We start from the raw sequence: 27,871 nt of genomic DNA, 5'->3' as shown, positions 1-27,871 counted from the left end.
TTTCCTCTCTTCAATTATTTTTGAAGTCACTTTTTTCGTATCATAATTATCTGTTAAATGATTTTTTTTTTAAACCCAACTGTAATGGAACTTAAGAACAAAAGAAAAAAAAAATTATTTGAAGATAATTGAGAGATAAAAGTGATATTTCTCTTTAATTAGAGATAAAAATGTCATTTTCCTCATTCAAAAGATGAGAGAATCAAAAGGGTTGTTATATAGTGGACCATGGTCCATAGTGATATGTGGATCATGGTTGTCAAATGAAACTATAGTAGAATTAAAATAATACTTTAGTAATTTCAAAAAAAAAATGATACTTTAGTGTTGTTGAAATTAAACTAATGTGTGTGAAAAATGAAACAAAACAACAGAGCTCAGTATAATTAAAATGATAATTTAATATTGTTAAAATGAAACTAGTATGTGTGATAAATGAAACTAAAATCTGAACCATACAATAACATATATTGTCAAATGAACGTGAAGTGTAATTAAAATAATATTTTAACATTATTATAATTAAACTAGTATGTGTAGAAAATGAAACTACAAAATAGAGCTCATACAATAATGTATATTGTCAAATGAAACTGTAGTAGAATTAAAATGATACTTTAATATTGCTATAATGAAACTAATGAGTATGAAAAATGAAACTGAAAAACAGAGTAATATTAACAAATGAAATAAAATATAATTAGAATGATACTTACTTTATGGACAACAATACTACATGGACCATGGTCCACAGTAAAATTTGCCGAATCAAAACGAATGGACCAAAAATATAATTTATATCGGGCAGGATGGATCAGTCCATTTCTCCACTGTAACAGATTGAGCAAATTAATGGCCCTTTAACAGACCAAACGGTGAAATTTGTAACGTACTGGTGTTTCTTAAATTTGTGGCCCAACGGCATTGATCCAAATTGTAATCGAAACACACATTCAATAATAATTACAAATTTCTCTCATCTCAATATGCGTCCGTACCTGATTAAACGTCCGTTAATTGATCCACTACTTGAACTACTCGGTAGGACAATGACTTTTGACTTTAATGGCAATTTTTTTTTTTTATGAACTATGAATACAAAGTACATTTTTAATATATTAAGAGCATCTACATCAGAGGAGAAATGGGAAAGAATTCACTATTTTTAAGGTCAAAATGTCATGGTGGCAAAAAGAGAACCAAGAGAGAGAAGGGGTGGGGAGCATCCGCAAAGATTGAGATATTACTCTGCCCAAGAAAAAGGAATTAATGATAGAAGACAGAGAATCAATAGCGAAAAAGAATTACTCTGACATGCTTATTTTTTATTTTTGTTTTAAAAATCAATTTTGATTTTTTTTCCTCCCCTCCCACATTATTCTCTTTTCTACTCACTCTAACATTCTCCCCCTAATAACCCCAACTGATAAGGATGCTCTAAAAGTACATTATTTGTGTATGAATGTACATTATTTGATAATAAACTAATGTACTTTCAATACTCAAATAATATACTTTCCATATACAAATAAGAGAAAATTTCAATTTTGGTCACATGACTATAGGGGCATTGTTAATTTCAGCACCTGACTTTTAAAAGTGTCAATTTAGTACCTTGACTATGTAATTCTTGTCAATTTTGGTCACTCCGGCCGAATTGACGATCAAATTTGGCCGGAAAAATTTAATCAAACATTTAGTCTATAATCTGAGGGGCAAAATCATCCTTTGATCCTTTCTAGACTAAATGTTGGATTAAATTTTTCCGGCCAAATTTGACCGGAGTGACCAAAATTAACAAAAATTATATAGTTAAAGTACTAAATTGGCACTTTTAAAAATCAGGTGTTGAAATTAACAATGCCCCTATAGTCATGTGACCAAAATTGAAATTTCCTCTACAAATAATATAGTTTTAGTATACTAAAAATGTACTAAGCCAAAGCAGAACAAAGAATATCCAAAAGAAAGGCCGGAGGGGTAGACCTCCATTCCTTACGGTTAGCTATGAATACAACTTCCTTAACTAGTAAATGGGCAACTCTATTCGCGGGTCGTTTAACAAATACAAAGCTTACATTACAAAAATCATTAGCTAGAATCCTAATACCCTCCAGGATAAGATCAAAAGATGTGTTTCAACCTTCACTTCTAATGCCTTCAATAACCAGTAATGGCAGGAGAGTATTAGATACTTAGATTGATCTCCTGAGCCGACCTGACATAATGTTAAAAGGACTTGACAGCCAGGAGTTGGTCAATTAACGTCAAAATTGGACAATCAAAACCCAACATAGCCTAGCTATTGAACTGATGCGAGTCAATCTGGGGCAAGTCTTCCCAGGAAGGGAATATGTGCACCTTCAATACAGGTTTATCAGCTAGAGAATCCTTGACCAACTCAAAAACACAAACATTTCCAGCTACTAGTTTTTTGTGCTGAACAAACAGTCGCCACCCATAGGTCAAATCACCCACCCTCCTCGACCTCAATCTACACTTGACTATCCATCTCTTCCCATTTTCATCCTCAAGATATATAGATCTAGGTTTACCTGGCAAAAGACTTCTTGCAAAGTCCGCTGCCACGTACTGCATCATCATCGTCAAATAATCAAATTAAAAGATATAGGAAAGCATCTATATGTTGTGCATCCATGAACAATTATAACTAACACACATTCTGATAGGACTCACCATATTTATACCTAATACATCGCATTCTGTCAGCCTGACTGCGAAATGAGGGTTCTGAAGCACAACATTCCCTTCTATTTTCTCCCTTTTGGGAATGTTATGTTTGTTTGCATCTGCAATTCATTAAAATAGCATAAAATTTTGCACATGTCTGAGTTACAGTGAGAATAATACTTAATTGGACTATGGGCTAGGATTAGATTGGGAGTGAACTAACAATTTCCACCATTTATATATTACAGTAATAACCAATTGCAATGACTAAATGTCTAAATGTACCCTCTCTGAGGAGAGTCTAAAACTGCATCACCAAAACATTTTGGGTTAGGGCCCTTATAGCCTCAAGCCCTCAAGATTTTGAAGTTTGACTTTAAAATGTCTCAAAACTGTCTAACATGTCAGTTTTAATGCCAATATTGTTAACAAGGTTAATCTTACTGTACTGTCATCAAAATTCAAGCATAAAAACAAAATCAATAGTAAACAGATTTTTCATGTACTTGTATCGCTAGAATACTTACCATCACTCCCATCTAAAATCACACTCCTCTCCTTCAATTTTCTCACCTTGCTTTCATTAGAGTGATAAATTCTTTGCCCTTCAGGTGAGGTTGTTCTCTGTCGTTTCATGCCAGAGCCAAAGATAGACTGATCAATCCCATCATCTCCAGTGCTGCAATACCCACCACCACCCGGGATTCCCTTCACGGGATCACATCTCTTCTGAGCACCATGAGAGTTACATGGATAATCAATTTCTGTCGCACTCAGGTCAAAAATATGGACATTAAATCGCGAGTTTTTTGTATATTTGAAGAGCAACAAGTAGTTGATGCCAATAGAGTTATCCTCCATGAAGCTCTCAAAACCATCATCAAACCATGCCATTTTCTTATTCTTCTTAAAGTTCACGCCCCATTCACCACCACTAGGGAGACAGAACTTGACAACGTCAGAGAGTTCATCCTTGTATTTCTGAATCAATTCCCCCGGGATCCTCTGCACGTGTATTGCAAAGAGATGAAATCCACACACACAAACACACACTATTTTAGTGGTGAAATATATTTATTGGAAGCGAATTTTTACATTAGATGAGCAGAAGAACACATAGTCCTACCCAAAATACAACAAGAATATATATTAAGTGTATCTTAACATGTATTAACAATGCATTATTGAAACTGAAGGTTCAGAATGTGCAACACCATCACTAAAACCCTCACTCACACCGAACTGTTTTTGCTATCACAAGGATAAATTACCCAAGTAGCAATTCATACAAGGAAAATGCTTCTTACTCATCATAAATTTCCCCTCCCATATTTCCCCTCTTGATGTGGCTCCAATCATTGGGTGACCATGAATATGCTAACCAACAACTAATTAACAAAAGAAATTTAAACCAATCAAATGATGCCAAGTCAGGAGGGGAAAATGTAGAGAAAAAAAAAAAAAAGGGGGGTATATAACATTACTCTTCATACAATTCACAAATATGGCTCTACAAGTCTACAACTAATCAATTATCAACAAAATATTCAAATTAAACATTACAAAGCACTTAATAAGTACACCCCTACATACCAACCTATATAGAAAAGCCCAACACCAACACCAACACACACAATCTATGAGGTGGAACTCAGACCTAAGAATGCATCACAGGCAAATATCCAGGAGCCAACTCGATCACTTAGGCTAATTTACATATAACTAATACCAATTGCAAGTTGATAACAATTAAGCTTCGTTTTGCATGCAATAATCACATGCGGATACAGCAGAGGTCGGTTCCAACTGGTAATTATTCACACATTATAGGCAGTAGAATTGAATAGATCATATCATCATAAGATTCTATTTCTCTTAAATTCTAACAATAATGACGATGATGATCGATCTCTAAACCTCGCCTTCAAGGCATAAATGAGAGAAGAAGTAAGCGAGATTAATTATGAGCACTTACAAGTCGTTTCTGATCGATTACGGACTGCCGGACTCTTGCGAAGAAGGAATTGCAGATCTGCATGCTCTCTCTCGGCTGCGCTACTGAACTGCTAAAGCTTGTCGCCGGATGTCTGTCTGTTGTTAATAAGCGTTGATGAAGTAGGCGTCGAAACTCTTCACCTCGTCCGGCGCCCGGCGGCTCACTGATTCACTCTCACTCGCACAGTCGCACTCGGTCGACGGAGAGTTTCGCACGGAAGAAGAACTGAAGAGGCTTAGAAAGATGGGGAAAATTAGGGGAATTAGAGATTTAGTTTATAATTATTCTATATATAAGGGTACTCAAAAAAAAAAAATTCTATATATAAGGAAAACAACAATTTTAGTCCATTATTTACCCTTAAAATTATATATTTATTCCATAAATTATTATTCTATATATATTTTTCATTTTAATTATGTTAAAAGTGTGAGTTTCATCCATTAATTACTTATATATTTTGTTAATATTAATAGTTTATTTTGTATTGGAATATAAGGTTCAAATTGGCTACTGAACGTAACCTGAAAATGCAATTAGGTCGCTGAACACCCCAAAAACGTACAATTAGGCCATTGAACACTCCAAATAGTTTTTATATCACAAATACTGATGGGGTGAGGACCCCGGCCCAAGGTATAAGGGCCCAAAGAAAATAGATGGGAGAAGTGGGCCAGCGTCGAGAGGAGCCCGAAGAGCAATTGGGCCGAGTCGAGGAGTCGGCCCAAGCCCAAGCATGGGGCCCAGTTCCGAGCTGCCAAAAAGAGTCCAGTAGGAGCTTAGGCCGAGACAGGGAGTCGACCGAGGCCCAAGCCCAGGAAAGGACTCGGCTCAAGGAGCCGTTGAGAGCATTGAAGAGGCTCGACTAAAGAGGGAGCCGTTGAGACATTGAAAGCCGGACACGGTCAGGCCGTTACAAGCCTGGGAGAGCCATTGGTCAACCGAGTAATGGCGTCCAACGGCTCCGTATCTTAATTGGCCATGAAGTCGGCCATCAAAGGCCTTCAAATCGGTAGAGGAGGAGCCGCTATATAAAGGCTCCTCCATTCTTGTAAAGGAGAGACAATTGAACACCCGAGGAGGGGAGAATACCAAAAAGTTCCAAGTACTAGCATAAACTCAGAAATAGTCATACATTTCATTAAAAGGTGCACCCACCAGCCGAAGGTTGTGTTGGACCTCCTTGGGCCTGAAAACCCTGAAACCATCACGGGGGAAAGAAAAGAACACGAGGGAACTCGGAAGCCAAAAGCGACCGAGTGTAAATGAATACCGACATAACCCTCGGGAGGGTCGTAAATTTGCCGGCCCTCCGGGGCGAGGACTACGGCAGAAGGCCCAAGAAGATATCGGGCCATTTCCAGGTCCACCGCATTAACGACGGATGGTGACCCAGAAGGGCGGACGATGGAATCGAACTTGCCTCGCGATCGTCCGACGCCACCCGGCAGAGCCGCCACCGTCGTTAGAGGGGCGGGGCTCAGCGGAGTAACCGCCCCCGAAGAAGAGGGGGTCGGTGGAAGAGAAGATGTCGATGGAACGTCCGCCGGAAGTTCCATACGACGAGGAGAGGACGTCGATGGAATGTCCGCCGGAAGTTCCATACGACGGGGAGGAGAAGAAGAAGACGCAGAAGGAGAAGACGAAGAGAGAGAGGTCGTCTCAAGGTTATCGATCGAGTAACGACGAGAAGAAGAAGAATGTGAGGAAGAAGACATTACCTAAGTTAGGAGAGAGATCGGAGGAAATACTGAGTGGCCGGAGAAGCTCAAAGTTGAAGCTGAGAAGAAAGACTGGAGAAGAAAACGGAAGGAGAGACGAAATGGCTATTTAAAGGGGAGGAATTTCAAAGGACGGCCACGTGCCGCCTTCTCGTTGGAGGAAGAGGAGGTGACGAGACGTGAAGGGACGCCGCATTTAATGCCTCAAAAGGCGAGGCGACGGTTCAGGCCTAGGGTTAGCCTACAGACGGCGCATCTGTCCTAGGCTAAGGGTCGAACGTCAAGTGACCCGGCCTGCTAAGCCGGAAGCCCGTGGTGGGCCATGGCCTCTGGGCCCATATGATACGAGCTGGAAGCTTCTAAAATGACCCGGTAGAACCCGGCTCATCGAATGATATCAGCCGAGTTCACGAAGAGACTCCCGTAACCAGGTCGGCAATCAGACTCGGCGACTCCCTCACCAGGAGGGACTCGCCGTAACAAGGCTAGGAATCAGTCCCATAGACCAAAGGTCGGACGACAAAATACTAAGAAAATGTGGGGTCGGACAGAAAAACACACAATTTATTTAATTAGTACGAAGATTACAAGGCCCAGCACTCGGCCGATGCAAATTACAAGAGAAAAAACGAGTCAAGGCTTGGCTTCTTTCTCTGTCGACGGGCTAGCGGTCGGAGGGCCTTCCAGGAGGTACTGAGAGCGGAAAGGCAGAGGACTCGGTTCAGGCTCAGGCATTTCGTCCAGATACACGGCGGGCTTCCCGTCATCGATCATTTGCAAAGGCCTCTCCAGAGCGCTCGGCGACATGGCCACACCGAAAAGGGGAGGAGCCTCCCACTTCTCTTCCACCATTGGTTTGGGATCTTCCACCACCGGCTCCATCTCCACCCCAGATTCCGTCTCCACGTCAATGGGTTCCCTGCACATCAAGTCCGGCATATCTGGAAGCACCACGATGGGGTCGGAGGCCGAGTCGCCCACCAAACGACCCCCGTTAGCCAACCTTTTCTGCTTCAGTTGCTCCAGGCGAGCATGCTCCTTGTTACGAATGGACCAGCGGCGATCACCGTCCCTATAACTCATGGCGCCGTACCTTCGCGAAGTGGAGAATGTTGCGATTTGCATCAGCGGTGAAGGGCCTTTATATAGCCCAGCATAGGCAAATACCTAGGCGGTGATCGCGGAGGAGATTATAACTGACATAACTGAGCCGGATTAGACGGATGACACGAATCTCTGTCAGAGATTAGCTCCATCAGATCCGCTCGAGAAGAGCGAGATTCGCACGCCAATGCAGGAAAAAGTTGATTCGCCCAGGATACGGGGAATCTTGCAGGCGTCAGACCGAAAAGATTTCGATGACGTGACCGACCCCTTGACCAGTCGTCCAGATGAGTACGTAATAGAACACGACAAGACATAAGGCAATGATAGCATTTATTATTATTATTGCAAAAAGGAGGATACACATGGCAATGAGCTTATTACAATGGGAAATATGAAAATGCTCCTAAAAAGAAATCCCTCCGAACTATGACCGACTCCGGTACATGCGATCACTCGCCAAGCGAGGAGGAGTCGCCCCCAAAGAACCCCCCCGATGGTCCAGGCGGGGATGGGCAGAACGAGTCCCAGAAAGCTGGCATGAGTGGTGGCGCAATCGGCTCCTCGTCATCCGGATACACCTCCAGGTAGCGGGTGTAATCCTCATCATTAATCAGGCCCGTAACCGGCCCGTCCAGGTCATCCAGCGGAATCGAGAAGGTCATCTTGAAAGTAAGTTGCTCCGGAACCGTCACCTCAACAAAGGACCCGTCTTGAGAAGTCACTCGGGCGGTTGTGGGAGTAGACGGATGGCGTGATGGCGGGGTGACCTCGCGTCGAGAAGGAGTCGGCGGCCGAGAGGCTGAGGACATAGCGCCGGCAGGAGACCTCTGAGGGGCTGGGCGAGGAGTCTCCTTCCCGTGTTCTCGTTCAGGCCGAGTCCGCTTAGAGGGCAGCGGACGCCAAGGAGACCCGAAGTCAATCCGTTTTCCTTTCAGAGGAGAACGACCCATGATAGACTTGAGAAGGTGAAAGAAAAGGAAGGACGCCATTTATAGGGGCCAAGCTTAGACGGAAGAATCCAAACGGCCCCGCGAGATCCGGAGGAGATGGCTGAGGATCCGGACGTTACCAAAAGATATTTAAGACGAAGATACGATGATTGGGAGGGACGAACAGTTGCTACTTTTCCAAACCCAGGCTAGCGGACCGGGTGTGGAAAAGTGAGGGACTAGTTGATGGGGTGAGGACCCCGGCCCAAGGTATAAGGGCCCAAAGAAAATAGATGGGAGAAGTGGGCCAGCGTCGAGAGGAGCCCGAAGAGCAATTGGGCCGAGTCGAGGAGTCGGCCCAAGCCCAAGCATGGGGCCCAGTTCCGAGCTGCCAAAAAGAGTCCAGTAGGAGCTTAGGCCGAGACAGGGAGTCGACCGAGGCCCAAGCCCAGGAAAGGACTCGGCTCAAGGAGCCGTTGAGAGCATTGAAGAGGCTCGACTAAAGAGGGAGCCGTTGAGACATTGAAAGCCGGACACGGTCAGGCCGTTACAAGCCTGGGAGAGCCGTTGGTCGACCGAGTAATGGCGTCCAACGGCTCCGTATCTTAATTGGCCATGAAGTCGGCCATCAAAGGCCTTCAAATCGGTAGAGGAGGAGCCGCTATATAAAGGCTCCTCCATTCTTGTAAAGGAGAGACAATTGAACACCCGAGGAGGGGAGAATACCAAAAAGTTCCAAGTACTAGTATAAACTCAGAAATAGTCATACATTTCATTAAAAGGTGCACCTACCAGCCGAAGGTTGTGTTGGACCTCCTTGGGCCTGAAAACCCTGAAACTATCAAATACCAAAAATACCCTTTGCACATTATATAATATTTATATTTCTTTAATAAATATAATGTATTATATAAATGTATATATTTAATTAATTATAATTTTTATCCATCAATCTATCAATAAATATATATTTAAAAAAATTATTTGCACACACACACACACACACACATATATATATATAATGTCAAGAGTGTTTTGAGAAAATATTTTTCTTTTCCCATAATGCCAATTACAAATGCTGTAAAATGTGTATATATATATATATATATATATATATATATATATATATATATATATATATATATATATATATATAAATATATAAGTTAACTGTATAAGACTCCTTAATTATGGAGTCTTGACTCCTAAATTAAGTAGTCTGCCCATCTGCATGCCTAGCGGATGGGCATTACAAGCTTGCCTAACGGATGTGCATTGCAATTGAAATTATGGAGCCTTGAGGCTCCTTTTATAGGAGCCTCAAGGCTCCATTCCTCACCTCTCCTACCATTGCACACTGGCATGCCCAGAATCGAAGCACGATTTTTCATTTCGGTGTACCAAGACGAGGAGGAGTCACGAGGAACGATGAGTTACTGAACTTTGCCAAATTGGATTTTAATTTGCTACAGATGTTACGTTGCACAAGTAAGAGGTCAGTGAAGTATCAAGGTATGTTACGTTTGTTAATAATTAGTTATGTTTCATATCACACAATTTAATTTACACAGACTTTGTTGAATTGTTGAACGTGGCCGGATGTGTGTAGGTAGTGGAAACAGTTGACTTTACAACAACACTTCCTTATGTAAGGCACAAAGCAGTTGAGTTTGCAGGTAAAATCCTAACTGATTCCTATTTTGATTTTAATTAAATTAATTATCTGTATTTAGTTCTGTATTAAAATTAAATTACAAACAAAATTAAAAAAAAAAAAAAACAATGTAGAAAAAAAAAATAAAGGAATAAGGGTCAAATAGGCCATCCAACTACACATCAAAATGCAATTAGGTCACCCAACTCAAAAAATCTACAATTAGGTCCCTGAACTACACAAATTAATGCAATTTCATCGAAATGACTTGTTTACATGTTGTGTCGGTTACAGAATTAAAAATAAATTTTAATCTTTTATTTTAATAATTTTAAATAATAAATTATTTTAAAATTAAAATTAAAAAAAAAAAACAGTCGGAGACCTCGGAGACGAAGGTCTTCGGCTAGCCTGGAGAACCCTTCGTCTCCATGGCTGGCCGGAGACGAAGGGCTTCGTCTCCGTCCAGCCAGGAGACGAAGGGCCCACTTTGTCTCCTGCCAGCCACGAGACGAAGGGAGCCCTTTGTCTCCGGCTTTTTTTTTTTTTTTTTTTTTTTTTTTTTTTTTTTTTTAATTTGGTAACCGACACATCAGCATATCAACAGGTAAACAAGTCATTTTTGGTGAAATTGTAAGAATTTGTGTAGTTCAGGGACCTAATTGTAGCTTTTTTGAGTTGAGTGACCTAATTGCATGTTGGTGTGCAGTTGGATGGCCTATTTGACCCTTATTCCAAAAATAAAAGAACCAGAATATGTTTACGCTGTTCGAAAAAATAGAATCACTGAAAGGTGAAATCCAATTTCACTAGATGATCATATGTTACACGGTTAAACATATTTCCTTATGACCTAATCTTTCGCACCAACTAATGATCGTCAGCTTCTAATCTTTCACACCAACTAATGATCATCATCTTCTAATCTTTCACACCAACTAATCATCATCATCTTCTAAGCAGAATGCCACCAACTAACTAAAATTATGGCCTAACCTTTCACACCAACTAATCATCATCATATTCTAATCTTTCGTATCAACTAATCATCATCATCTTCTAAATTGGCAAGAATGCCACCAACTAATCATCATCATCTTCTAAATTGGCAGGAATGGTGAAATCAACATTCCACAAATTTTTCACGTTCCTAGACCAATAAACCAAGCTTCCTCTTCTCTAAAGAATAGCATATAACTTCAAACAACTATACTCGATTATTAATTTTAGAAACTTTGCATATTAAATCAACAAGAAATGGCGTGAAGATGGATTAGTCCAAAATAATAAAATAAATACTAACCTAAACTTAAAATAATTTGACAAATATATTGCCAATAAATATTCTACACAACATATATTATCTTTTGCACTCACAATTTCTCCCTTTGACAATTATTTGTCAAAAAATACACATAAACTCTTAAGGCACAATAAAAAAAAAAGAAAAAAACAATATAATCAACCTAATATTCTCATTAATGGTGCCTTAAGATGTGTTGTGTCAACAAGCAAAGCTGCAAAAACAACAAGGTCACTAGATAACAAATTTTATAAAATATTACGCCATGAAAATCATAATCCATCAATCATGAATAACCAATCAAGGACTAATTATTCCATCATCCAATATGCTAGTAACCAAACAATGTATGTACTAGAATAATTCCATCATCCAATAACGAGTAAAATACTAGAATTGTTCACCAAACTAACAAACTAATTATAGAGTGTTACCACATGAGTTTTGCTTGCTCCCCTTAAGAATAACTCCCCCTTTTTTGCCATAATTGACAAAGCGAGCACATGTGATCATCTAGAAACTGGAGCAGAAGCATCAACACCTTGTCCTTCATGTTCAAGGGATCGAAGAAGTAATGTATCATCCAGTATGATTTTCTCAACTTGTGCATAGCCAATATTGTTAAGGTTAGTCTTACTGTCATCAAAATTCTAGCATAAAAACAAAATTGATAGTAAACAATTTTTCATGTACTTGTATCGCTAGAATACTTACCATCACTCCCATCTAAAATCACACTCCTCTCCTTCAATTTTCTCACCTTGCTTTCATAAGAGTTATAAATTCTTTGCCCTTTAGGTGAAGTTGTTCTCTGCCGTTTCATGTCAGAGCCAACGATAGACCGATCAATCCCATCATCTCCAGTGCTGCAATCCCCACCACCACTCGGGATTCCCTTCACGGGATCACATCTCTTCCGAGCACCATGAGAGATACATGGATAATCAATTTCTATCGCATTCAGGAAAAAAATATGGACATTAAATCGCGAGTTCTTTGTATATTTGAAGAGCAACAAGTAGTTGATGCCAATCGAGTTATCCTCCATGAAGCTCTCAAAACCATCATCAAACCATGCCATTTTCTTATTCTTCTTAAAGTGCACGCCCCATTCACCATCACTAGGGAGACAGAACTTGACAACGTCAGAGAGTTCATCCTTGATGTGGCTCCCAAACATTGGGTGACCATGAATATGCTAACCAACCACAAATAAAAAAAAAAAAAAAATTTAAAGCAACCAAATGATGCCAAGTCAGGAGGGAAAAATGTAGGAAAAATAAATTAGGGGTATATAGCATTACTCTTCATACAATTCACAAATATGGCTCTACAACTAATCAATTATCAACAAAACATTCAAATTAAACATTATATTACAACAAATATGGCTCTACTACAACTAATCAATTATCAACAAAACATTCAAATCAAATAAAACATTACAACAAATATGGCTCTACTACAACTAATCAATTATCAACAAAACTGATGGATTTAATTACCCAGGGTGGACCCGAATCACTAAATCCGGATAAGAACGTAAGGAGTAAATAAGACGAACGAAACGATGTCGTAAAGTTCGTAGGGACCGTATATTGTATTAGGTTCCGTAAATAGGCTATTACAACGATAGTTTAGGACAAAGTGTGTAAGATAATGATCAGGTGTCCCTTGTGAGGACAAGGTGAGGGGTTTTTATATGCAACAAACCCCCAACCGCTTCCCCTAAACCAGGGGGGGGGGGGGGTGGTTGGATCAGGCGCTTTGACCGCGTCCTAGCTCGGGACCGGGTCCAAAGCGCACCTGCGCCCCACTAAAAATCCGAGCTTGTTAGGGGGAGGTTCGGCTTAGCTGAGCCCCTTGAAGCCCGAGCTCGGCCTGGCCGAGCTCATTATGGCCTGAGCCCGGCCTATGGTCGAGCTCCTTGGGCCGAGGTAACCACGACCCAAATGCCATGGCCAAGGTGGCTTGGGCCGAGGTATCCCGGGTCCGTGGTGCCTTGGGCCGAGGTGTCCCGGGTCCGTGATGTCTTAGGCTGAGGTGCTCCGGGTCCGTCTTGATTCGCTCCGAGCATAATATATCCATCATGAGTCCCCCACTCTCTTCGTTGGAGAAGTCGACAAATGTCCCGACCCGACCTCCATGCGCAACGTGGCCAAGCTCACTACCGCTGAGCCCATTGTAGCCGAGGCGTCTTAGGTCGAGGTGCCTTGTGCCGAGGCGTCCTAAGTCGAGCTCGCTATGGATCTAGACGCCTTGGACCGAGGTGAGACGTCTTGGGCCGAGATGAGACATCTTGGGCCGAGGTGAGACGTCTTGGGCCGAGGTGAGACGTCTTAGGCTGATGTAAGACGTCTTAGGCCGAGGTGAGACGTCTTGGGCCGAGGTGAGATGCTTTAAGCTGAGGTGAGACGTCTAAGGCCGAGGTAAGACGTCTTGGGCCGAAGTGAACCGCCTTGGGCCGATGTGAGACGTTTTAGGCTGAGGTGAGACGTCTTGGGCCGAGGTGAGACGTCTTAAGCTGAGGTGAGACGTCTAAGGCCGAGGTGAGACGTATTGGGGTGAGGTGAGACGTCTTGGGCCGAGGTGAGACGCCTTAAGCTGAGGTGAGACGTCTGAGGCCGAGGTGAGACGTCTTGGGGCAAGGTGAGACGTCTTGGGCCGATGTGAGACGCCTTAAGCTGAGGTGAGACGTCTGAGGCCGAGGTGCCTTGTGCCAAGGCGTTTTGGCCCGAGGTGCCTTGTGCCGAGGTGTCCTGAGCCGAGGTGCCTTGTGCCGAGGTGTAACACCCCACTTTTCTTAAACTTAATTACAGTTCTAAAACCAAATTAAGATAAACTAAGCAGCGGATAAACAAACTTAAATAACAAACTAGTGGGAATGTCACCGCCACAACCACCTTTCCACGGTGATTGCACAGGCTAAGGATAGAACTAAATCATTAAGTCAAACTAACATTCGAAATTTACTACATTAAAGTAACTTAGGGAAAAGTACCCCGGTGTCTATCACCAACAAAACAAAAGATGTCTACATCCTTAATCTCAAAAACAATGATAAAAGGTCAAAGAGTTTAGACTATATAGCAACTAACTACACTAGTCTAACTCGAGCACTCTCAAAACCTGGGCCCACCTGAAAGGGATTTTGCAAATAGACAAATAGAAAACACCCGTTAGCACGAAGCTAAGTATAACCACACTCAACCCCGTAAAATACTACAGTATATACTTTGGAAAAACATTTGTTCACATCCTCAAATTAAGCAATCTCAATCACTTAGACAAAACCTTGATATAAACCACAAAGCTTTCTATATGCTCACAACCTAAAATATCAAATAGGCATACTTCAACGATATCAGCCTAACAACATGCTCATACTATCGCATACATAACATAGCAAATCTCAATTCTGTATAACATTTCAATAACCATCTCATGCTAACACATAAACTTACACTAGTACAAAATAGAGCAAAGAAATATGACTTTAGGCTACCCTTCTTTAAATAAGGGTAGTGTATTGTTTTAAAAAAAGGGAACGGTGGCATAATTGTAAATAAATGAATAAGAATCCGCTACCCTTTTAATAAAAAAGGTAGCGGCTTTTTTTTTTTTTTTTTTTTTTTAAAAGAATAAAATATCCACTACCCTTTCTAAAAGAAAGGGCAGCGCGGAAATGGATCTGGGTACAAAAAAAAAATAAAAAAAAAACCTTCAAAATCATATCAGATCTCGCTCTCACACCTCTCAAGCTAACAGAAGATGTCGTCCTCACCACACCTCCGCCGTCTACACCGCCTCCCTCATCCTCCAACGACGCCCCTGACACCGCCTCTCTCACCACGACTCCCTCAGCCACCCACGACTCCGCCACCACCGCATCCACCGCCAAAGTTCTCCTCAGCCACCGTCGCGGCTGCTTCTGCGACTTCCACCGCCGCATGCTGCGAGGTTGCCGCCATCTTCGTCGCCATCTTCGCTAGTCTTCGTACAACAGAGCAAGGTTTCCGGCGTTCTTCGTACAGTAGCGCACACAGGACGCAGGTCGCCAACGTCGTCGGTTTTTATACAGCAAAGCAAGGTCGCCGTTTCTTCTTCTTCATGGGTCGCTGGCGCAAGAAGGTATTAGTATATTCAGATCTCTTACCCTTTCATTTATATACATATTATTGTATAGAGAGAGACTCTGGCGATTAGTATATGATTCTGATTGAACAAGTCTGCAAGTTTAGCCATACTCTGTTGTTCTTTGTGGAAGGGAAGATCTATCACAAATTTGATATGAAGCCTCACAATAAAAACAGTGAAAACTATGGAAACAATGCCGTGAAAGGACAAACAAGTATATGACCAAAAGTAGACAAATATAGGTAAATATTTTTTATGTTCGTGATTTGATATTGATCAATTTTCTATTATAGTTTGGAATAATTTTGAACATTTGTTCTTTCTTTTATTTATTAAAAGTATTGTCTATTTCCTGAATTCCTCCACTCTTTTTGCAGGTTATTGACAATGATAATGGAAAACATTTGAGGCCAATACCAGGGATTTTTGCTTCAAAGCCTTCTGGATCTGCAGTAATTTGCATCTTACCTTAGTTGAACTTTTTCTTAAATTTATGGGAGAGGTGTACTCAAACTATATGCTTACAGATGCCAACACCATTAATGTGCCTTTTTAGGGTCTTGTATTTAATATATGGTTTGGTTAATCTTGATGAATGAGATATGTTGCTTTTCTTGTTTTGTGTACTGTTTTTATTTTACCTAAATAATTTTAATGTATATTTACAGATTTGGCAGGTGATCTTAATATTTGAAATCTTTTTAGTTTCTGTGGTATTTAAGAAGTGTGATTAAGTTGCTTAAGAGTTAACTTATATTTTCTTTTGTTTTCATTTTTGAAAATGGTACATGTCAGGGGTGGAGCTATCCAGTTCCTGGGAACAAAGTGCCGCCATGATGAGTGGTTGAGGGATACTGAAAATTATGGAGTGAAAGGTTTCTTTGCAATGTCAAAGTTGGGGCATGGCAGTAATATCTGTGAAAGTGGTTTATATAGTTCAGTTCTGTCAAATGAAATGAATGCAATTCATCATCCAGGAATGTTAATAGTGTAGGATGTTTGCTCTATGATTTCCCAAGTTCGAGGTATTGAAACAGTCACAATGTATAACTCGAGCACAAGAGAGTTTGTTATAAACACTCCATGTGAATCAGCTCAGAAGTACTAGATAGGAGGGGCAGCTAATGTATGTAATATGACTCGATCTTATGTATATATGTGTGCTTCTGAATTCAGTGGCAGATGTTTCTCTTGATGGCAAGTATCTGACTGCAATTAAGGATCCTGATAGGGTAACCTCAATTAACTTTTAGTACCAATGCTAAACGGTATCTGTCTCTGTCTTGTTGTGATCTTGATGTAGCCGCTTGTTGTTATTGGCAGCATCATAATGGCGATTTTCTCGAGTTTCTTCATCGGGGTGTATGGAGCTGTTGTCGTGTACCAGGTTAACATGTTGTCTATTTTCGTCTGTCTCGACTGAAAGTTTAAACCGACGAAACATATTTCACCTCCATTGTTGTGTTCCCATCAGGAAAGGTCTTTCAGGAGGGGTGTTGCCTATGTAATTGCAATGGTGGCAGAATTTGACGAGTACACTAATGATTGGCTGTATCTCAGAGAGGGATCTGTTCTCCCAAAGTAATTATTTTCTTCATCTCTTTAATTTCTGCAGTTTTCTGAGCTTCATTCATCACTCTGCAGAATTGCTAATCATTTTGATGAAACCCAGGCCTAAGTACAGAAAAAAGATGGTTTCTGAGCAGACAAAGTTCTCTACTATGAGAAGAAATCGTTCGATTCAAGGTAAACTAAACGCGGTTTTCAGTGAAGCACCTGCAATGCTTGTTCCGAGTTTGACAGCTTCAAGATCAATTAGGGAAGCCATTCAAGAAGTGAAAATGGTTCAAGTATTCATTCATCCACCTGTAGTAGCTTTTAAGATTGCATATGGTTTGCCCACACGGGCAACTCCATTTGATTCCATGAGCTTTGCTGCTAACTTCTTGAAAAGGATGTATGTGAAGAGGAAACCTGAAATGATCAAAACCTTACATGTTGTTTCAAGTGCCTTTAAGGCTACCTTAAACTGGTATAATATGCGAACACACTTCAGCAGACATCACAGTTGTGATCAAAATGTCTTGTGGAGTCCATTTTTAACTTTTATTTTAAATTAAATATTATCTTGTGTTTATAATTTATTATTGTGATGAAAGTATTGAGATTGATTGATATAAAATATTGTATTGATAGCATTGTATTGAAAGTGCATTGATAATATTGTGTTCATAAATTGTATTGATATGTAGTTTATGAATTCTGTACAAGATTTTTTAAAAAATTGGGAAATTTTAAAATAATAAATGAATTTTTTTTTTGTAAAAAAGTAAACTATCCGCTACCCTTTCTGGGGCAGAAAGGGTAGTGGAAGATTATGAAAAAAAGAATAATAATAATATGCCCTACCCTTCTACAGTTAGAAGGGTAGCGGATGCTCAACTTTCCGCTACCCTTGTAAAAGGGTAGCGGAAAGCCCAGGGCTTTCTGCGACCCTAACATCTGCTACTCTTGTACAAGGGTAGCGGATAGTCTTTTACAAGGGTAGCGGATGTGTATATCTGTACTAGTGTTATCAAGCAATTTTGTGCTATCAATCAATAAGAAAGTATTCTCATGCTTTCAAGTTCTCATCATGCAAACTAGAAGTATCATACAAACATAGATGAGTATACTTATACACTCGTTTGTAAATAGAATATTTTTCTGTGGAGGTTTCTTAGAATCACAATGACTCGCTTTCTTTCTCTTGAGTCTCTTGACTCGATTTCTTTCTTGCTCAAACTTTCTCTTCTTGTGCGAGAGGCAGGTATGCACTATGCTTACTTCCCATTTCTTTCTTGCTCAAACTTTCTCATACTTCTCGTTTCTCTTCTTGTGCGAGGCAGGTATGCACTATGCTTACTTCCCAGGGGGTCACCCATCCCGGGATTGCCAGAAGTCAAGCACGCTTAACCACAGAGTTCTATGGTACCTGGTTGTCATATCCTACTTAAAACCAATTGGTGATAGGTAGGTGAACATTAACCATTTAACCACATCTCTCCATGGTAAGACACAGTGCCACGTCCCGAATCGAGCAGGGGTTGAACTCGGCCAACCCGGCCGACGCCCAACACCTAGCGTACGGTGCAATCTCGTGCATCCGCCACATCCGTAACTACGGAACCTCTAACTCGTGGGGAGGTAGGTCTTCATGAATCGTGAATGGACCTAACCGGCTTGGCAATCTATCCGCCCACATACTCAACTCGCCCACAGAACCACTCTCTTGGTTCTTTATCTTTCTTTCTTGCTTATTTTCTCTGTGGAATCAGGTATCATACTTTTAGTGTGCACACCCCTAACCAGGATTCCAAGTCTGGCGGGAAGTCTCAAACCTCGTAACGTGGGAATACGCCGCGTTACATGATAAATCTGCCGGATTGCAATGTCCGTTACTTTCTCTTTTACTCCGAAAGGACATAGTCCCAACAGGTCCTCCAAAACCTCACTGATATTATATATATATATATATATATATATATATATATATATATATATATATATATATATATATATATATATATATATATATATAGGATCCGGTGAGGCCACCTTAATTAGGTGAGATCGTGAGATTCGATCCTGATCATCTATTTTTTTTTTTTTTTTTAATTTAACAGTTTAGATTTGAGGATATTTTTAGTTGTTAAGCGCTCAACTTGACTGGTGTAGGGGCTGTCAAGTAATTTCGCTCATTAATTCCATCAATACCAATTTTGGATACCATGAAATTCTCAATATTTTCCTTATACGTGGGATTCCTGTCATCGCCATCGTAGTCATCCTCCGTCTCAGTTACAATTCTTCGTCTTCATCCTCTCATTCCTATTGGGGGATCCACCCAGTCCGCATCATGCGATTACGTCTGACTCCACGACGTACAATAAAGGGAGTCCATCCACGGCGCAAAGGAGAGCACAGCAAACGCAGACAATAACCAATTCCAAGTGATTTAGCAGGGTTCCCGAAGGCCAAGTCAATAAAGATGAAGAGTGGTGGTTCAATGTTCTTGGTCTGCCTAGGAAGGACCTCTATGAACCCCACTGACCAAGGTGATGAAATTAAAATTTTGGATCATGGTGAGTTTATATGCAAGTTGATGCAGTGATCACAACTTGTCCATATATATTACTCCGTATTATATTCTACATACTGCCTGCCAGGAACAAACACATATATATCTTTTATTTTCTTTAATTTAATAATAATAATAATAATAATAATAATAATATTATTATTATTATTATTATTATTATTATTATTGTTTTGGAGAAGTAAAGATCAAGAAACTAGAAAAGAGATGGACCAATCTTCTTTTGTAATCAAGGATTCAAGGTGTTATGTTGTTCAAGAAAGTAGAGAAAACATAGTCTAAGAAAACATTATATTTTTCTTTGTTGGGGTATCTTTTTCAAGAATTTGTGGTATAAATATGATAATTCCATTGCAATTAGCATGTTGGGATTTTTCTTAACCGGTGCTGAGTATTCTTAAATCTTAATCATGGTACAATGACTAGTTTTTGCCCGCGGCTCAGTAACTCCATGCTCAGTACTATGCATCCACCCGCTTCAATACATGCACACATGACGATTTCTAAAGTTTCATAATCTCACAATTTTTCACACTTTGGTGATTGCGGGCTTTTATTGGTGGATGCGTGTCTTTAATTTTCTAGTATATTTACTATTTTTTTTATTCAGAACAAATATTTTATTAAGTTTGTCATATGCACACACATCATAACGTGAGGTGATTAAAAAAATGCACACTCCATAACACAAAATTGCACACTCCATAACACAAAAATGCACACTCCATAACACAAAAATGCACACACCACCTTAAAAAAATACAGCATGATGCAAAGTTCCATTGTCATGCTAACGCATACGCCGCCACTAATTCGTGTACACACCTACGCAACAACTTAAAAAAAAAAAAAAACAAAATTGCAAACGCCTATACAAAAATCAAATTCATAAAGTTGGGTTTTGTTGGTTACGTAATTTCAATAAACTTGTACAAGCGTAACAAGTCCAAAAATAAACGCACATTGTTGCAATGCTTACCTAAAACAAACTGTTATGCACATGCCACAATGAAGTAACACACAAGCTTCAAAAATAAAAAAACACATACAATTACACGCCCCCACGAAACACCCAACAACCTATCAAAGCACTCTTAGACTTTGCACAGGCTCACCTACATAAACGCAACCACCATTGCATAAAAAAAAAAAAAAATACAACAACAACATGATGCAAAGTTTCATTGGCAGAAATTTGCACACGCCATCCCAAACAAATGCACACACCATCGTAAAAATAAAAATATGACGCAAAATTTCATTGCCAAAATTTACACACGTCATACCACACAAATGCACACACCACTGTAAAATAAAAACTTAACAACAAACCGCTTGATACAAAGTTCCATTGCCAAAATTTTGCACACGTCATACCACACAAATACACAAACCAGCGTAAAAAAAAAAACAAAAACAAAAACAAAAAACAAACAAACGTCATGATGCAAAGTTCCTTTGCCAAAAATTTGCAAACACCAAACCACACAAATGCATACACTACTGTAATAATAATAATAATAATAATAATAATAATAATAATAATAATAATAATAAAATAATAATAATAATAATAATAATAATAATAATAATAATAATAATAATAATAATAATAATAATAATAATAATAATAATAATAATAATAATAATAATAATAATAATAATAATAATAATAATAATAATAATAATAATAATAATAATGAAAATAATAATAAAAAATGACAACATGATGCAAAGTTCCATTGCCAGAAATTTACACACACCCTACCACACAAATGCACACACCACCGTAACACATACAAATCTCATATTACGTACTATTTCTTCTTGGCACGTTTCTTCTTCAAAAGCTCATAATACAAAAAAAAAATAATTAATTAATACCATTGATAGGATCCCTTATAATATTATGTAAACATTCTATTTCAATTATAACCAAAATTAAACACCATAATAAAATTACTCTTACACCATTCTCTTTTAAATCTATCCTTAAATAATTGCTATTTGACTTTGAATCTTATTCATCCATTGAAAATTTATTAATGAATGAGATGAGATCTCATGATCTCATCTATCTAGGTGACATCATGAGAACCGCATATACATATACACATATATATATATATATATATATATATATATATATATATATATATACACACACACACACACACACACACACACACACACACACACACACTAGTAATTCACTCGCGCGATGCACGAAAAAAAATTATGTTATTATAAATATAAATAAAAAATAAAAAAACTAAAATATTTTAAATTATTTAATATAATAATATTTTTGAGCTTCCATTGGTCAAGTATTTATTATTTTTATAGAATACAAAATTACAATTAAAATTATAATTATAATTATAATTATAATTTTGTATGGTTAATATAATCTCTAATTATGTGCATATTCAAATAAACTTATATAGATAATTTACATAATTACATTGATTTATTCTTAATTGTATTTCATCTATATTATAATTTTCACAATACGAATAATAACTAAGATAATTATATTTGGAAAGCAAATTTCAAATTTTGTATGTATAAATTTAAACTCTAATTGAACACATTTTTTATATGATTATATAATATATAGCTATTTTATTTTTCAAAAGTATATTTTTTATATGATTATATAATATATAGCTATTTTATTTTTTAATGTTGTTTTTTTTTATTTTTATTTTTAATAATAAAAGATGTTGTGACATTAATTGTAACATTAATTATTTCCCAAACCATATAGCTTTATTATATAAAGGATATATATATGATCATATGAGAACACTTGTTTAGGTGAGAATGTGAGAACAAATCGTGTGCATCCATTATCTACTATTTTTTAATAGTCTAGATTAGATTAAATGTGTGCGAACGCGAATTAAATGTGTGCAAACGCGATCACACACACTTAATATAATCTAGAAAATTAGATGGATGCACACGATTTGTTCTTACGTTCTCACCTAAGCAAGTGTTCTCATTGGAACCTTGCTCTCTCTCTCTCTCTCTCTCTCTCTATATATATATATATATATATATATATATATATATATATATATATTATATATATATATATATATATATATATATATACTAGTTCTTTTACGCGCTTTGCGCGAATGAAATAATGCCCAATGATTATTTTTAAATAAATATTTCAAAGTATATCAATGCAATATTATATCGGAGATGTTCATGCATCGGTAAATAAATATTAAATTTGTTTATTTAAATCGGTAATTTAAAGTACATAAATGCAAGATAATATATGAGAGATTGATTATATTGTCACTAAAATAAATGTTTGCAACTTTGTAATAACGCTAGTCTAAATACTTAGTCTAAAAACGATAGTCTAAATAAATACTATTTTTGGTTTAAATTTCTCTAATTCTTCTTAATTTTCTTTTGGGTTGTATTGTCATTGTCTTAATCTTCAGTACATGTCCTTTTTTTCTTTTTTCTTTTTTAGTGTGTCATATGCAATTGGGTTACTGGTGGTACCATAGATGGATTCATTGTGCAATGAGATTATGATGTATGAAGCTTTAAATTTGCCTTGTTGTGTATATGAGGGGATCTTAGTGGTACTATTAACTCTTTATCTTACAAGCACTTATTGATATTTGGTAATGGTAGTTTTTCCCCTACATGTTTCATGCGTTGTGAGATGTGTGTCGTAGGTTATCATGTGAAAGTATTGAACAAAATATTAATATTTATTATATTTATATAAAATACTTAGGTAAATATATATATATATATATATATATATATATATATATATATATATATATATATATATAACATATTTTGTATTATAACTTTAATATTTAATTACAAGATAATTTAAAAAGAATACAATGGACAATGTAGTGAATATAACAAATTTAATATTTAATATTTAATAAATCTTTCAATGGTAGAAAATAAAGATAATATAACTAATGCAATTATATCTCTTTTTAAATTTTTTATAATGAATAATTTTTTAAAATAAAGGCATTATAGACATCTAATTCTAAATTAATTAAATGCATATGTATTATTTTTTGTTGTTGTAGCTACTAATTTATTTAATTTAATAAAAGTAATAAAGTGGCGTACATACTTTTCATCAACAATAATGAAATCATTGATTTTTTCTAATTTACATTCGTTATTGAGACAAAGTGTTTTGAGAGTTTGTCCATGACAATTGTTACAATTTCTGTCAATAGAGGATGATAATAAATAATTCAAAATATATTTTGAGTTTGTCCATGACAATTGTTACAATTTCTGTCAATAGAGGATGATAATAAATAATTCAAAATATATTTTTTTTTGAATGCTACTAGCTCTATTACATTGTAGTATCTGTTCATATACTTTCTCAACCTACTGAAACATAACGCCTCCACTGAGGCTCGAATTTACAACCTTCCAAATGGAAGTCCAACCCAGATACCATTAGACCACATAGCCCTGGTAAATAATTCAAAATATATAGTTACAATAGATATTGTTATAATGATATAGTAAAAATTAACTTACAAATTTCTTTAGAAGTTTTCATGCATTGATAAAATTCTGATGTGTAAACTTGTTCAATTGGAGCTAGTGGGATGTCAACATTGTCAATTCTTTGGAAAATGGTCCTACCGTTTTAGAGTCCAGGTGTAATTGTATTTATGATCAACAACTTTGTAGTTAGGTCGCGCAGGTCTGACAATGATCTAAAAACAATTTTGTCTGATAAAAAAAATAATAATATAATATTTGTAAAGTAATGTACAATTGTACCATTATAAAAATACATACAAAAAGTATTAATTCTATAACGACCTAAACCATACCAATAATGCAAAAGTATAATTGAAATATAAATTTTTGTTATGATCTAAATAATCAAAAGAAGATTAATTAAATGAAAAAAAAAAAACTAAACCTAATTTTTTTTTTTTTTGAAATGCATACAAATCAAATGATTTTTAAAGTTCTTGATTTATAATCTTTGATGCTAACTTTGAATGTTATGTATTTAGTCGTATTAATTATTTGACCAAATTTTATGTTAAATTTTATATATATATATATATATATATATATATATATATATATATATATATATATATATATATACTAGTAATGATAAGACTTATACAGTGTTTAGTTAAGTAATTTTACAATATTGATTATGAAAGTTTACATGTAAAGATAAAAGAATATGTGATACTAATAGAAGAGGTTGGTTAGAAATGAATGAAACAAAAAATGCTATGAAAAGTAAGATATGTAAAAACTTAATTACAAATGATTGAATATTTCATGGTAAAAAAAATTTGTGGTCGAAGTACAACTTAATTGAGTGATGTGCCTAAAGTCACCTTAAAAACAATAGTTTTATCATCGAATGTTTTTTCATCACTCAACGGATCGTGAAATCACTACATCAAATCCTTCATTGTTCTATCTAGTGCTTCAAAACAGTGCGTGTACATCATCGGTGCTTCATCCCAATTTATTAATTTTGCCTAATAAAAATGATATAAAAACAATAAAAATGATTACATTTAAAAATGAAATATGAGCTTTATTCATTTATAAATTCTTGTATAAACTGTGATAGCAATAGCTTACATCTCTTATATATTTATTGTATAAATATTGTCTATTTGAAATTCTGAATTGATTACATTTCAAATCTAAAATTTGGGACTAACTCTCGTTACTTAAATTATTATATGTTAAAGTGCGAACCAAAACATGCCTAACCAGATATGTAAAATTTGAAACCGAGAACTGGACATGAACAGGTCTACAAATATAAAAGGTGCTTTTATTTCCCGAGCTTTTGTTTAAATATTTATGCATATCAGAAATTATAAATTGATTAAACTTGTGTTTGTTTCACCGCAACTGTTTTTATGCTTAGGATATTCGTTGATGGATTCCCAGAATATTAACTATTAAGAATTTCATTATACTTTGTATTAAATAGTTGCAATTGCTTTACATAACACATATACTATGGAAAATGTAAAAACCTAAAAAAAAATACTGAAATTAAATTACAAAGAGAACATTACTAAATAATAGCAAAAGATGAAAATCGACCTTCAATTGTTTTCAAAATTTTACTTAAGCTTTTGACCAATATTCTGTGAAGTTGTTATTTTCTTCATATTTTTCCAGAGTTTTTTAACTATATAATGTGGTGTATCTTACTTCATATATATATATATATATATATATATATATATATATATATATATATATATATATATATATAGATTTTGGATCCGGTAAGGACACATTAGTTATGTGAGGACGTGAGAACCGATCCTGAGCGTCCATTTATTTTTTTTGATGGTTATGATTTTGTAGGATGTATTTGGGTGAATAATATGCCGCGTTAAATTGTTGGGGGTAAGCAGGTAATTTTCTTCTACGCATTCATTAGTGGCCGATTAGAAGTCGATTCGCCAGTTATATTTTCCTTTCGCAACTGTGTTATTACCATTCCACGCGTTTTCCTCGGTTGCATCGTAGTAGAGAAACATCCGGCTCCCATCTCGTACGCTCTCTCTCTCGTCGCCGGTGGTCTTCATCCTCGTCATCCTCCATGGACTGCTCATCAAATAGGCGGGCGATGCGTCGACGTGGTTCATCCTCCTCGGTTGTTCAAGGTACTATATTCGCAATTGTGTGTTAGTTTATGGTGTTTTTTTATGATTTTTGGTTTTAGGTTGGTTTGATGGGGTTTTTGCATGGTAGTGGGGTGTTGTGTGTGTTTTCGAGTGGGGGGTGTGGGGTTGCGTCGATTGTGGTTGAAGTGTTGATGGTGAGGCTGTGTAAGTGTGACGTTCAATGGATGTAGGGGTTGCTTTGGCTGTGGTGTGGGGCGATAGATGGGGCGGTGGTGGTGTTGGTGAAGGGGGGTTGGAGCGGCGACGGGTGGTGTGTAGCTGGGGGTTTGCCGGGGTTATTCCGTGGGGGAGTGGTGTTGGTGGTCGGTTAGGGTTTACTGTCTGCGTCTGTTTTTTTTTTTTTTTTTTTCTACGGTCTAGCGAATTTTGTATTTTTTTTTTATTTTTGGGTGTTGTTTTCGTTTGTATTGTTTGACATTTCACGGCCGATGCGTTCATTTCATATTAAACAATTAAAATAATATACAGCACTAACAAACTGATTATACTCATGATTATGCTTCAAAAAAATACCACACAACCTACGCACAGTTACACCTACCCCTCATTTCCATTTATTTCCTAATTTAATGAATTTAATGAATTTTCTTAGTAGCATGTTGGAATCATCCTAATAATATGGAAGCACAATGCTACCGGCACTCACACGCACAAACCTGTATATTCAAATGCACAGACCGTCTATTATACTATTCATATGTCATTCGGCTCTTCACCCATCGAAACCGTCATCACGTACATACCCAACAAACTCAACGCACACAACGCCATCTAACATTATACAACGACGTTAGGGGTACCACACTCCGCGAAAACTCCACACCCAAACACATGCATGAACAACCTCATATATTTACACCCTGACGGCTTTAATTATATTATTCGACTGCATGCCACCCAATCAAATACACAACCCATCGCCAAACACACGCACAAACCTATATATTAAACCGCACCCACCATCACTTATAATATTCGAATGCCATTCAGCTGATCACCCATTCAAACCATCTTCACGCACCTACCCTACCAACTTAACGCACACACCATCGTCTAACATTACGTACCGACGTTTGGGCTCCCCCCTCCACATTAACTCCAAACCCAAACACATTCATGCACAGACCCAAATATTTACAAACACACGCTTTTAATTATAATATTACTATGATTAGCACGCACAGACCCATATGACTCCACGCACAGGCTTTTAATCACATGCACAGACCCATATGAATCCACGCACAGGCTTTCAAACACATGCACAGACCCTCTTAGCTTCACGCATTACCCTCCCACCACGTGGACTACCACCCCGTAGCATCCCACCCTAACATAATTCATACACACACCCATACAATTAAATGCACAGACCGTTCAATGGCAACAATAAACCTGTTCGCTACCTCCCAAACGCCATCCCCACGCACACAGTAAACAATAAACCGAAATTTAAGCACATGCCACCCACAATTA

At 37.4% G+C, this 27,871-nt stretch overlaps 2 protein-coding genes across 2 annotated transcripts; one reads left to right on the top strand and one right to left on the bottom strand.

The window, feature by feature from the left end:
* Window positions 1-1,954: 1,954 nt before the first annotated feature.
* LOC109168376 (B3 domain-containing transcription factor VRN1-like) lies at window positions 1,955-4,947 on the bottom strand. The gene is made up of 4 exons (XM_019317385.1): window positions 4,667-4,947; window positions 3,219-3,696; window positions 2,698-2,810; window positions 1,955-2,592 (listed from the first exon to the last, which is right to left on the bottom strand). Exons 1-4 carry the CDS (start codon window positions 4,727-4,729, stop codon window positions 2,299-2,301), a joined length of 948 nt encoding a protein of 315 aa, XP_019172930.1. The 5' UTR covers window positions 4,730-4,947; the 3' UTR covers window positions 1,955-2,298.
* An 11,372-nt stretch (window positions 4,948-16,319) lies between these two features.
* On the top strand, window positions 16,320-17,797 carry LOC109168361. The gene is made up of 6 exons (XM_019317373.1): window positions 16,320-16,464; window positions 16,715-16,770; window positions 16,842-16,925; window positions 17,013-17,119; window positions 17,211-17,570; window positions 17,791-17,797. Exons 1-6 carry the CDS (start codon window positions 16,320-16,322, stop codon window positions 17,795-17,797), a joined length of 759 nt encoding a protein of 252 aa, XP_019172918.1.
* The last annotated feature ends 10,074 nt before the right edge of the window (window positions 17,798-27,871 follow it).

Source organism: Ipomoea nil, unplaced genomic scaffold (genome assembly GCF_001879475.1).
Source record: "Ipomoea nil cultivar Tokyo-kokei standard unplaced genomic scaffold, Asagao_1.1 scaffold3197, whole genome shotgun sequence".
Lineage (NCBI taxonomy): Eukaryota > Viridiplantae > Streptophyta > Magnoliopsida > Solanales > Convolvulaceae > Ipomoea > Ipomoea nil.
This window is presented reverse-complemented; position numbering and strand designations above follow the sequence as displayed.